General features: G+C 38.5%; 1 protein-coding gene across 1 annotated transcript; it reads left to right on the top strand.

Annotated features, from left to right (window-relative positions):
• Positions 1–2122: 2122 nt before the first annotated feature.
• Positions 2123–11019, top strand: zbtb32 (zinc finger and BTB domain containing 32). The gene is made up of 5 exons (XM_034103047.1): positions 2123–2188; positions 5696–6751; positions 7645–7754; positions 9483–9650; positions 10687–11019. The coding sequence occupies exons 2-5, from the start codon at positions 5727–5729 to the stop codon at positions 10914–10916; spliced, it is 1533 nt and encodes a 510-aa protein (XP_033958938.1). The 5' UTR covers positions 2123–2188; positions 5696–5726; the 3' UTR covers positions 10917–11019.
• The last annotated feature ends 2341 nt before the right edge of the window (positions 11020–13360 follow it).

Here is a 13360-nt window from a genome sequence, read left to right as displayed (position 1 = left end):
CACTGTGAAAAGTACTTCCCGTCTTCACAGCATGCCAAATTTAATTTGACAAAATGACATTACTTAGTAGGCTTTTACCATATGGAATGGTGAAGTTATTCAATGAAGGCCGTCTCTTGCCAAGCACATTCACATGTAATTTGATGTCACATATTATCTGTAATGACACCTGTACACTGTTCATCTGGTATGGACCTTGATTTTCTTTTCTTCTTCCACACCCACAAACAAAATTAAACAATCCAAGGTAAAAAGCTAGCGGCATTGGCTGCGAAACTAAAGTTAAAGAATCCAGCAGCCTATTTTCAAACAGCCAAAACCACAATGATACGTAAACTAGACACTTGGCAACACTTGTTACATGTCTGATAGCATCTAGCTGTTCTAACTGAGTTTAGATTTGTTTTATTTCTCTAAAACTACACTAAAAAGTTATGCAGATGACACCGATCTATGCCTGAATGATCTCATAATGTGAAATGTAAGCAGACAGAACCATCGGAATCAAAGAGATAATTCCTCATACGATACAAATCATGATAATCAGGTAATTATTCATTATTGTTACCGTCTTTATTCATAATTCATATAAAGTCATCCATTTTCAGTATTTTGACCAAGAACAATAGGATTTGACCACAAAAACCCACTCTATTTTCCATTTACTGCATCTCAATTCATACCAGATGTGACTTCAAAGGGCTTTTGCCATGTTATATTACATGGGCTTGCATCAGCAATATGTCCATCTGCTCCCCAATTGCAACTTACCATAGTTTACTTTTGGCCAACTGTGTTTGTTACATCGTTTTTTGTTTCAGTTTGTTAACATCTTTCATGTACAATTGTACGCAATGCTTCTCTCGCTATACTGTATAGGTCTGTCCTTTTTTTCTTTCCTCTCCTCCATCCTCCACTTTTGGCGTCGTGTGCCTTAAAGTCCCATAATCGTCTGCTGCCTTCTCATTTACTGTTCCATACTGGGTTAACCTTTTGGCCTCTCTTGACAGAAGAACTTCAATACAACATGCAGTGCTTTAATTACTATATCCCACACTGCAGCCAACATTCACTCTTTTTCAGCTCTGTTTCGATCTCCACCCAAAGATATATGGCTCTTTAGGTGTTAGATTCATTGTTACATACAGTATGTTCACCAGCTACATGTAAAATATGACTGTCAGCTGAATTATATAATATATTTTGCAGATTTTCAAACATATTCTATGAATAGCCACAAATTAAGGCCCAAAAATGATTGCATTTCAAATGTTGATTATAAGGGAAACAAGTAAAACTAGGTTAAATAATGTATAATGAACAACAAACAAACAATGTATACAAAAATAATAGATTTTTGTGAATGCATGACTATATTATTTTCGAAATATGTAATCTTGACTGCCTGATTATGAATCATGGTCAAATGAGGCTTTAAAAGGCACTCAAAAGAAGTCATAATGTACTAAACTATCAAGGTCTGCTTAACTGACCAGCTCTACAGCTGACCTATTATGTACATTTTTTAACACAAACATCTGAGAGGATCACTACATCGAAACACAGAGAATATATTTATATTTCAAGAGTGCTGGTTTCAGGCCTAGCCCTGCATACCAGTAATAGCGGGCTTTTATCTGTTTGTATGTTTCCTGTCACAGATCAAGGACTTTGAAGTGGTGTTTGTCTCAGCACAGAACATCCTATTAATGTATTGACCAGAAAGTGATGCTGAAAGGGAGGAAACCATGTACTGTACAGCATATGAAGGTAAACAGCTTCCTTGTTTCTTTATCATAAAACGTTTTGGTTAAAAGAAAACCGTTCTGTTATTTAAAATGTGTAACCTTTATATTTTCACTTTTGTTTGATTTCTGATTTACCAACAAATGCATAATGAATAGTAAATCTGCATCTATACTTTAAGCAAAATAGCAATAGGAAATAATTCAAATAACTGCTTTACTTCAAAGACAGTCACCACCTTTTATCAGCAAAAAACCCTTTTAGCACCTTGATCAATGCACCAATAAGGGAGAGAGATCATCTGAAGAGGAGGGACTGTAACGTCAAAGGAGGAAACCAACCTGTCCCTCACCAAAACCTGTACCCAGATAGAAATGTCACTTCACAGTCATGATACGAGGTAGCTCCTTATTCTCCAGGGAGAACATTCACTAAGAACCGGGTAAGTGTCTCACTCACACTGCTTGCTGCTTTTGAAGTATTTGATGCTTGAAACCATAACAAGAAACACTTTAACACTTCTAATCTTTGCTCTATTTAGCTGTATTTCAAGATGTACTGTAAATACAACTTGTGTGTCACTTGTAAACTTCTGCTGAGGCTTTAAGTTCAGGCATCTCCCCTGTGACTTTGGGTCCTTTACATTCGAGCTGTGGAGAGGCTAGCTGTACGTTCATGTCCTGTCAAAGGATGTGTAGATCAGACATATGCATGCAAGGTTTTCCACCTTGTAAGCATTGAGAACTATGCATTGAGAACTATGTCACTACTCTGCATAGTGCAATAAAGATTTGCAAAGCATCAAGGGGAATTTTGTTATTGCACAAGCCGGTGTATTACAAAATCAGGAAATAACATGAAAGACACCACTTAAATTTCTATAAATAGTACATTTCAGGTGTATGACATAAATGTGAGAAGATATTTGAAAGTAAAATCTAACAAAAAGTTTAAATTAAAGTTAATGGAATGGCACTCCACTAAAAGACAAGCATTTCGGAGCTGTCTCTGCAAATGAAAAGAGAAAATCCCAGAGAATAAAAGGTGTTTATATTACAACACATTGCACTGCTTTAAAGTTCCTGAAAATGCTCTTTAACATAAGATAAGTAACATTAACTGAAGTTACATTGAACATCTTAAACTGTCCTCACAGTGCTGCTTCTAGGACCAATAACACCACTGTACAAATAATAGCATAATTGTTACGATTAAATAATGAATTGTTCACTAAATTATTATACGCTATTCACTTCAATAATAACAATAATATTACAGTTTTATTATTTGTATCATCATTATTACTTTTTAAAATATTATTATTCTTATTATGTGAAAGGAAATTCATATGAATTCAGGAAAATGACAACTGTAAAGAAATATTAATTGGACAGAATACATTTTAACTAGACATTAAAATATAAGGTGTGTTATAGTTGTATGAGATATATGCAGCGCATGCCTTTCGGTAGTGGTTAATTACACCGTTTTATATTCGTATACGCAGGCGATACAGTAGGCTTCACTGAGCTGATGCGTGTTTACATTGCATGATAATATCCCTACTTGCTGTCAACACGGTGCCCTCCACATTACACATTGTGTAACTGCAATTATTTGTATATAGAATACATAAAAACTAAATAAAAACATAAAGCTTGCCGGCTGAACCTTATCAAATTCACTTAATCTAAGTTACTTGATACCTGATACTGGAGCCGCTCCACTGTCATTTCACTCTCAGCACTTGGTGTGGTTTTGTATAAATAATCTATAAAATAATACAAAAAATATTTCATATCAAATGCTTTTTCGAACATTTTCCAGTAAGATAAATAATTTATTTGGTTAATTATTGCAGAGTCACTGAATTTTGGAGAGGGTACAAAGGCATACACACTTAAAACATTTCCAGTAATGATGAGACAAATGTCATCGCGTTTTACATTTACTTTCTATTTACATTCACCATCAGAGGACAGAATGGGGTTGCTGAAAATACACACTGTAATAGTTAACAGTAGATGTGAACGCCGCTGCAAAAACCGACCACACACTGTATTATCATATAGGTTTATTATAGAGTTCAGAAGGAGATGATGTGAAGACGACTTCTTCAGGGACATCTGGTAGTTTTGATGCACGGCTACAGCGTTTTTCATTCATTTACTCTCAGTTTTAGGTGTGAAATTCCAAATATCTCCTTTACATAAATGCATATTTACATATTCCACCCCTGCAGTGCACTTGAATTGTATGTTTATTATTTTAAAATACCTTCATCTTTTAAAATACAGTCAACCGAATACAGTTATTGTTGTTGACTCTCATGTTTACCCGTGTGTACAGTCATTAGTCATAGTTTCATATACTGTTCGGGCTTTGTGGCTTTAGAGTGTGTATGTGAGCGCTGAATATCAAAGCTTTGACAAAGGGAGTACATTTCAAACTTCAACCAGACATTCAGACAAAATATCAAATCAAAATCAAATCAAGTTTTATTTATATAGCACATTTATAAGCGATTTTTGGTCGAGCCAAAGTGCTGTACATATAATAAAAATAGCCTATAGTAGAGACACTTTACAGCAAATACAACAGCACAGATTGTTCAGAATATCAGTATGAGAAAAACGACACCCTCTATCCTTAGACCCTCACATCGTACAAGGAAAAACTTCCAGAGAAAACCCACAGTTTAAAGGGAACATGGGAGAAACCTCAGGGAGAGCAACAGAGGAGGGATCCCTCTCCTAGGACGGACACCGTCCTGGGATATCATTCACTGTCTTGATTAAAAGCTTCTTCAGCATATTTCAGTCTTCTAAAATAATATTATTAGAATTCTACTAGTTGTTAAGGTACTCATTTTTATTTAAATTTTGTTTTTTATTTATTTGGGGTCACATTATATTAAGAGTATAGTTTTGCAAATCATATATTTTTAGAGACCCAAAAATGACAAATGAAAAAGTACGATTGTTTGAAATGACAAATATCTACACATGTACTCATGCACACACACACACACACACACACACACACACACACACACACACACACACACACACACACACACACACACACACACACACACACACACACACACACACACACACACACACACACACACACACACACACACACACACACACACACACACACACACACACACACACACACACACACACACACACACACACACACACACACACACACACACACACACACACACACACACACACACACACACACACACACACACACACACACACACACACACACACACACACGCACACACACACACACACACACACACACACACACACACACACACACACACACACACACACACACACACACACACACACACACACACACACACACACACACACACACACACACACACCTATATATATATACCCATCTACAAGCACACCGACATACATACATACATACATACATACACAACCATGTACGTACACTGACATTCCCACATATACAACTATATATGCATACATATCAATATACATATGCACATACATGTGCACGTACATACACACCTATACATATACATTAAATCGGTGTATAGAAACAGTCAAACATTTTTATTTTAAAGTAACAATTAACATATTTATAACTTTTGTATAAACTGTTTTGCAAGGCATGTTGAAAATGAAATTGACTGTCACAACAACTCATTGCAATGTAAAACAGTTATGAAATCAAACCTGGTACATTCTGCCCCATCAACTTTCACTATACTGTAGGTAACGCTGTCTGGAAAGCATGGAAAGAACTGCTGATAAACACATTATCTTTCAAACCAATCCCTGCTGTTGATCTGAAGATTTTTCTAAGTAAAAATTAGTATTTATAGAAATGTCAGTATGATCACAATCTGGTGGGATCCTTCTGATCTTTTGTTCCTTTGACTTTCTTTTCTCAGACATCTTATAATACTTCTACAGCCTTCAGAAATGATCCGCATCAACAACACCCAATACTTCCACTTCCTGCAGGAGGCAGATGCCCTACGTCGCTCAGGATCCCTCTGTGATGTCATCATCTCAGTAAACAGTCACATATTTAAGGCTCATCGGCTAGTACTGGCTTGTGCTAGCAGAAGACTAGCGCAGCAGCTAGCCCAGGCAGCCACAGACAGCTCAGCCCACTGCACTCTGAAGTATTTCTCCCCCCGCACCTTCCAGCAAGTTCTGGACTTCACCTACACACAGACCCTGGAGGTGACTGAGGGGGACCTGCATCTGCTGCTTAGAGCTGCTCAGCTGTTGGAGATGCAGCTGCTGGAGGACCAGTGCCTGAAGCAGCTGGGAAAACTCAACTACAGAGAAGTGGAGGCTGACAGAAGAGAAATCCCATGTTTCAAAGAGAAGGAGCAAGATGAAAGTGCAGAGAAGAACGGCCAAAAGCAATCATCAAGTCCAGTTGAGGAGGAGAAACTCCAAGAGACTTCTTCCCCAGAGGAGGCAAACGATTGCATTGTCATGGAGAACCTCTCGCCCTGTGATCCTGATAAGAACCCCAACAGTCTGCCACCCCAAAAGAAGAAGCTCAAAGGCCCCCCCGTGTTAGAATCATCCCCTAACAGAGAGCGTGTCACCAGGCCTGCCAGTAGCAGCGCCACACTCTCCTCTCCATGGACATTCCCTCCAAACATGTGGAGCTCTGTGAGCACCCTGAGGCGGATCGCAGGGAATTATTCAAGTTTAATCGCAGCTCACCCCCTTCAGTCCCAGAGCCCGTCCTCAATTGCATACCCATTCCCCCTCTCCTCCCCCCACATGTTCCCCCTACTCGGAGCTCATTTTCAAACCCCTGTTCACAGCTCTGTAATGGGCTACTCAAGCTTTCATCCAAGTTATACACACAACCTATACGCTCGGCCTTCAGGGGTGGAGAGCATTAACAAGCAAGGCCTCTTGAAAAGAAAAAAAAACAGCCAGAGAGCATTTACTGGGACCAGTCACACTGGTGAGAGGAGGTAAGTCAGTTAGGGCATAGTTTTGGAAAATTCAGTTTTGTTTTTTTCAGTCATTGTCTCCTATCTCCTATTATTCCTCTCAGACATTGAAATCCCCTAATTTGCTCAATTGTTCCTTTGCGACAGCTGCTGTACCTGACTCACTGCAGTTGTGTGTGTTCGAGCCTCCTGCACTTTCCAACTAGAGCAGTTTCACCAGTTAACCCTTAACTGCCAATACTTAATTCAAAGTTGTTTTTTTCTTTTTTACAAATCATGTTCAGTTTTTTGTATTAATCACAGCGCAAACTTTGTTCTAATTCTCAATGAATGTACTGCTGCCACTGTTGTGATACTAGAGATACTAGTGTGAAAACCACTTAGTTTGTTGGTGATTTACTACCTTTTTCATGTCTGTGCATTTTGTACAGTGTTCCACATTGTGTAACTAAACAGTGTGTAAAGGGGAGGCCCCTAAATTGTTCCCCTCCTTTGCAGAATTCAAGATTTTCCACCCACTGAAAAACAGTTTCAGTGCTTTGAATGGCTCCGTCTGTACCACAATAATTTGTTGAAAACATTTATATGTCTTTTTTCAGTAAATAGCTATTCTTCATTGCCTCTTTATTTTCCTGTTCCTTCTAGTCTCACATTATATCAAAGTTTAAAGAGCTTTTACTACATGAGCGCTATAAATATCTTGTGGTTGAGGATGAAGAGGAAGGAAAGGGGGTTAAAAAGATGCAATCTGTGATAACACATGTTGTAAAATACCAGCACTGACATTTTTTTTTTTTTTTTTTTTTTTTAAAAATGGCTTTTACTTAGTGAATACATCTTGCATTTATATTTATTATTATTGTTAAAAGCAACAACTCATGTATTTTTTACAACAGAACATTTATTTTCCACAGTTACCATGAGGTACCCAAAGCCAGCAGAGAGAGAATTCAAGACTGCCAACGCTGCTGTAGCACCCTCCATGATAATCCAACGCAGCGGGAGCCAGCCTCCACACCATCGGGTAAAAATACAAGCTTTTTAACAGAAAAATGGTTCTTCTCAATGATTACAACACGTTGAGCATACCAGTATTACTATTCAGTACGATCAGGGCTGTAGCAGGGCTCATCCTGTGTAGAGCTTATCAATTTGACCGATTGTAAGACAGTTCTTGTTGTGACCCTTAACCTCGGCAGACTCCAGATAGGTAGCTACGCAATGGAAAGTGATAAAGAGAGTTGTGGTTTTGAGAGCATGGTGCAGCAGGAGCAGGAGTGTGGTTACTAGATACAGCTAGATATGCAGTACAGTATGCACTGCAATGCAACAGTGGTTTGAGTTATACCAAACAAAAATTATACATATTGATTAACTATAATTAAGTTAGTCACTTTAATACCACTAAGGAATTTGTAAAACCAACAGTTTCTCTTTCTCCTTACAAGCATATGCGAGTAGGAAAGGTAATGTTGTACAATTAAGCCGAGTGAGATCTTTTATGTGATGGAACATTATGTTCATACTTAAAAGATTAGCTGAGATACAAATGTGTTTTCTACCTACTCTAATTAAGTAGTGTGATAACAAGGATACTAGTAATTCTACTCAAGCTATGATTGAAAATATATTTAATTAAAAAAAATGTTTTGTTTTAAAGTAAAAATACAAAAACTGAACAAGAAGTACGGATAAAATTATTTTAGTACCTGCATATAGTGTGGCTGTGTTTCACAGTCATTTGTTTTCCCCTAAAATTATAGAACTGTATGTTAATAGGGCAATATAAAAAGTGAGAAGAGAAATATTGGACAGGAAGCATGCTAATGACAACAGGTCTCAGCAGGCTTTGTTTAGAGTGGTGAGTGTTGAATTGTTGTGGTTTACTCTTCATCTACAGTACACCCCCTCCATATTTATATATCCTGTATAAAATAGGAGGCCCAGTTTGTTTTGATCCTATTACCTCAAAATCACACCTTTATCTTCTTAAAAGACTCCCCAACACGTATGCGATACATGTGTTCAGCGTAACAGGAAAGTAAGCGTTTACAAACTGAATGTATGTCTTGCAACAGGATGCTGACCAGAAATAGACTTGTGCCTGTCAAAGGTGATTCGATTCTGTGAATCGGATAAACATATTATTCCAAAGCATTTGCAAGACACTTTTTAATAAATTGTTGTTATAAAAATTGCTATCATTTCAAGGAATGTGCAAAAGTCAATCCTAAATGTGACTTCTGCTGTCAATTTAAGAAGCAAGGAGAAATTAGCATTTTTTGGGGGGAAATAAATCCAGAGGCCAAGGCGATCACGAAATGTCTTTTTCACAACAAAAAGAAACCAAAAAAAACACATTAAATGTAAAATATTATAAAGAGGAACAAATCGCTTTTCAAATCATTCTCAATCGACTTATCAATCAGCTCTCAAAGTTTTTGGTTGTAAGTAATTGGTCAGTTACATGTATGTGTTCTTCAAATCTCATTGCGTTTGTGTCTTAGTAAGGACTAAAGTATGTACAGTATGTAAGTATCACAAGAGCAAAAAAGAAAAAGAAACTGAAAAAAACAAGTTTAATTTCATTATAGCCCTATTGAACTCACACATCGAGGTCCATATCATCTTCAACACTTTTACAGGAAGGTTTGTGTATTTATTGTGTTTTTCCATGAACAGGCAGGCCCCTCACTGCCCACCGCAATGTTCGAACCGTGACCTGTTTTACTTCATCCTGTTGTTTTCACAGGTGAGGTCTGTGCAGGGTGTCGTGTCTGTGGGAGAGGAGATGTGGTGCAGCACGAACCACAATCCCATCAACAAGAACACAGAGGAGAAAAACCCTACCAGTGCCAACACTGCCCAAAGAAGTTTAGTCTGAAACACCAACTGGACACACACCATAGAGTTCACACCGGTAAGCGCACTGCTTAATCCGCAGTGCGAGATTAATAATAATAATAATACCTTAGCATAAATAACTTTAAACTGTGAGTGACATGTATAACTTTAAACTAATGAAAACTAACAATAGTAGGATTGCTCATAGTGTCAAAACTGATCAGAGACAAGTTTAAGTTTTAGTTTTAGCATGAAAGGACCATTCGAGCAATTTAGCCAATTTTAGCCAATTTGCTATAAACCATTGCTGATTTTTTTGTTCAGGTTTTTTAGCCACTTAATGGCTGGAGATGATTTCCACTCATTCAAATACAATGAAACACACCTAACAGGAACTCGAAACTTGCAGACCTGATAATTGCGCGAGATAGAAAATCTATCAATAGTGAACATCATGTCAGTTTATACTGCTTTTAAAGCCATTGTGATTATTTCTGTGGTTAGATGCAATTCAAAGGTTGCCCTTGCAATGACCTTAAATTACTTGCTGTAAATTGGTCAAAATATAAATTGGTTGAAACATGCTGAACCACGTGCAGCTTAATGTACACCTCCAAAATGTACGCCTTATTTTCAAGAGAAGATATATAAAAGACGATAAGATCAATCTAATCCTGAAATATTTTATCAAGAGGAACCTGGTGGTCCATTTTAAATGTTAGCTTGTTCTTAAACTATAAGATTTATCATATAACTAAAAAATGGCTGTCTCTTTAGAAGCGGCTGAAAGATTCTCTGTCGAGCCTTTATGTTGCTGTATTATTGATAAGTATTCATAAATATTGTGTTTTTTTTACAATTACATACAGTCTTGGATTAAGGGTGATTACATGCAGTGGTGCATTGCCAAGTTAATGGATATCTGGTATATATATATATATATATATATATATATATGCATTCAAGGGATAATAGCAACATATCAAACAAATCAACAAATGGTAGAAACTGGCAACAAATAAAATGTCAATGTCTAAAGCTACCCATCATATGAGCACACTTATTTTCTCTGTCTTCCTTACCCCCCACACCTCTCCTCTATCTACTTTAAGGAGAGAAACCCTTCGAGTGTCGTCTCTGTGGTCAGCGCTCAAGGGACTACTCGGCCATGATCAAGCACCTGCGGACTCACGGGGGGGCCACACCCTACCAGTGCACGGTGTGTCTGGAGTTCTGCAATAGCCTGGTCTCCATGCAAAGACACGTCAAGAGCCACACCGTGCAGGACTTCCCTCCTGACTGGAGCATCAACAACACCTACCTGTACAACTCACATATCTGAGCCTCGCAACACAAATACTTCTTCACAAATTTCTCATTAGTGTAGCTTAAGGTGTTACCTCCAATGTGCCATCATTACTTTTTAATAAAAGCCGCTAAGCATTTGTTCGTTTTAAAATCCAACAAGGTCCTTTGACAACACTTACCACAAGTTAACAATACGTGAGGCAGAAATTGGGGCTCTCCCAGGTGTTGCAATAACTTCTATAGAAACTGAAACTGCTTTGTATTGACGTTCACCATCATAGAACACAGAGATGCTGCACTAATTTCCAATAACAAGTCTGCAAAGCTACTGGAAGTGTTTACCATGATACTTTAGGTCATTTACGTGCATTAAAGTCACATCAGCAGCTCCTCCTCGTCAAATGGCAGGCACCTTCCCTACTTTCATATCTATTGGACGCTTGTGTAAACTTTTGTAAGTTGGACCTAGGTTTATAGCTCCCTCATGAGGACAACCACTGTAACAAAAGGTGGTTGTTTGCTGTAACACTGCTCACAAATGAATCACCAGGGGGGTATACTACGAAGCAGGATTTTCGCTTAGCCGGCTAAATTCAGGGAAAACTCCGGCTTTCCGGTCCTACGAAGCTGGTTCTCTTTTAAGCAGGCTAGATCTCCATGGTAACTTATGCTTAGCGGCTTACCTGGTCGGGACCAGGTTAGGTTGCAGGCTAAGAGCTCAACTCAGTGAAAGCACTGCCTGCTGACCAATCAGAGCTCAGTGTGCGGAGTTTAAAGCGATCAAGTCATATTACAGGAGAAAGGAAATACAGAAAAGCTGCCGTTGCAGGAAAGACGGCCGGCAAAAATCACCGACTGTGTGAACGTGAAAATGAATAGAATATCACCTCCATCTTCAGAGCAATCTGACTATTATAACATTAGCGTCAAGGAACCACTTAAATAGCTGCCACAACATAAGTACACTGAGTGCAGACGTCGATGTGTCCCATTATCATTCATATCACATCATAATGTATCATCTCCTTATCTGAGTCAGCTTCTTGAGCCGTATCTGGCCGTGCAACACTCACAGTGTCACATAGGGCCTACTGTATGCAGAAGTATTATTTTAAGCAACACCTTAAGTTGACGAAACACTTGAGACAAATGTAATTGAAGTCAGATCGTGTTTTAGACGGGGCCGTGATATCATAAACCTGTTAATGTACGCATTCAAACACTTTTTCTTTTTCCAGCTGTATTCACCTTGCAGGTGCAGCTATGTGGCTTTTATCCTGGATAAAGTGTTTAAGTCATGGATGTTTAAAGTTTAACTTCTTCATATTTGACTAGTATTAAAGTTCACTTTTCATTCAGGAAGTATGACGCTGCGCTGTCAGTGCGCTTCTCCATGTTTGTGATTGGTCGAATGCTCCAAATACCACCGCTTTCATGTGAACGCGCACCTAACGGCCCGTCCACACAGCGGCGTGCGTTGACGCTTCCCCATTCACTTTGAATGGGGCGACGTCACTTTTAGCCGAAATGCATCGTGGGAAGCGACGTGGAGCGTAGCTGGCGTGGCTCGCCGGAAAAGTTGAGCAATGTTCAACTTTTGACGCCTCGGCGAGGCGTCAGCCAATCAAATCATATGCCAGTACAAGCTCTAGCCAATCAACCCGCTGCTTGTGTGTCAGGGGCGGGAGATTCATGTGATTGGTTGTTGGTCGAGTTTCAGACACGCCCGCTGGCAAGCGTCAGCGCACGCCGCTGTGTGGACGGGCCGTAACTAGATAGGAAACGGCTGGCTTGAGCGATCCACTTGATAACCCGCGTCGTAGTACAGTTTAGCGACAGCGCGTATGTTTTGGATTAGGCCAACCGGCTAACTCAAACATATCCAGGTTAGGTTGAACCAGCTTCGTAGTATAGGCCCCAGGTTGAGAAGTGGCTGAGGTATTGTGTATGCAGCTGGAAAATTATATATTTGTTTCATCAAATAATGGAAAATTTAAGCAGACTACATTTGTTGACCCAGATTAAAAATATATATCTGTATTGCATAACACCTTTGAAGTCTGGCACTTTCTCATTTTTTTGTATCTTTCATAGTTTTATTCAATCGTCAGTCACTAATGTGGGGCTGCCGAATACACATGTTGCTGGCAGCAATATAGGTCAATACTACCTGCCATACATCTTGACAAACATCACACCAGTTATGTGACTGAAAATATTCCAGAAGTCCTCGTAGCATATTTATGAAACCATTCACATGTCTTCCAAGAAGTTACCAAGAGTTTTCAGAAGAGCTGAGCCACTGAAAGCTGTTATTATTATTATTATTATTATTATTATTATTATTATGTGTACAGTATTATATTAATATGTATGGGGTAGAAAATAAATAAACACTCACCTATATTTCCATTTAAAGGCTTTAATGGATGAATATACCATGTTTTAATAATAATAATAATTCATTTGATTTGTAAA

The sequence above is a fragment of the Pseudochaenichthys georgianus genome, chromosome 16 (genome assembly GCF_902827115.2).
Source record: "Pseudochaenichthys georgianus chromosome 16, fPseGeo1.2, whole genome shotgun sequence".
Classification (NCBI taxonomy): domain Eukaryota; kingdom Metazoa; phylum Chordata; class Actinopteri; order Perciformes; family Channichthyidae; genus Pseudochaenichthys; species Pseudochaenichthys georgianus.
This window is presented reverse-complemented; position numbering and strand designations above follow the sequence as displayed.

Coding starts and splice junctions, on each gene's coding strand:
- zbtb32 (XM_034103047.1), top strand. CDS start 5,727: ATGATCCGCATCAACAACACCCAATACTTCCACTTCCTGCAGGAGGCA. Junction 6,752..7,644: donor AGTCACACTGGTGAGAGGAG/GTAAGTCAGTTA, acceptor TATTTTCCACAG/TTACCATGAGGTACCCAAAG. Junction 9,651..10,686: donor ACACCATAGAGTTCACACCG/GTAAGCGCACTG, acceptor ATCTACTTTAAG/GAGAGAAACCCTTCGAGTGT.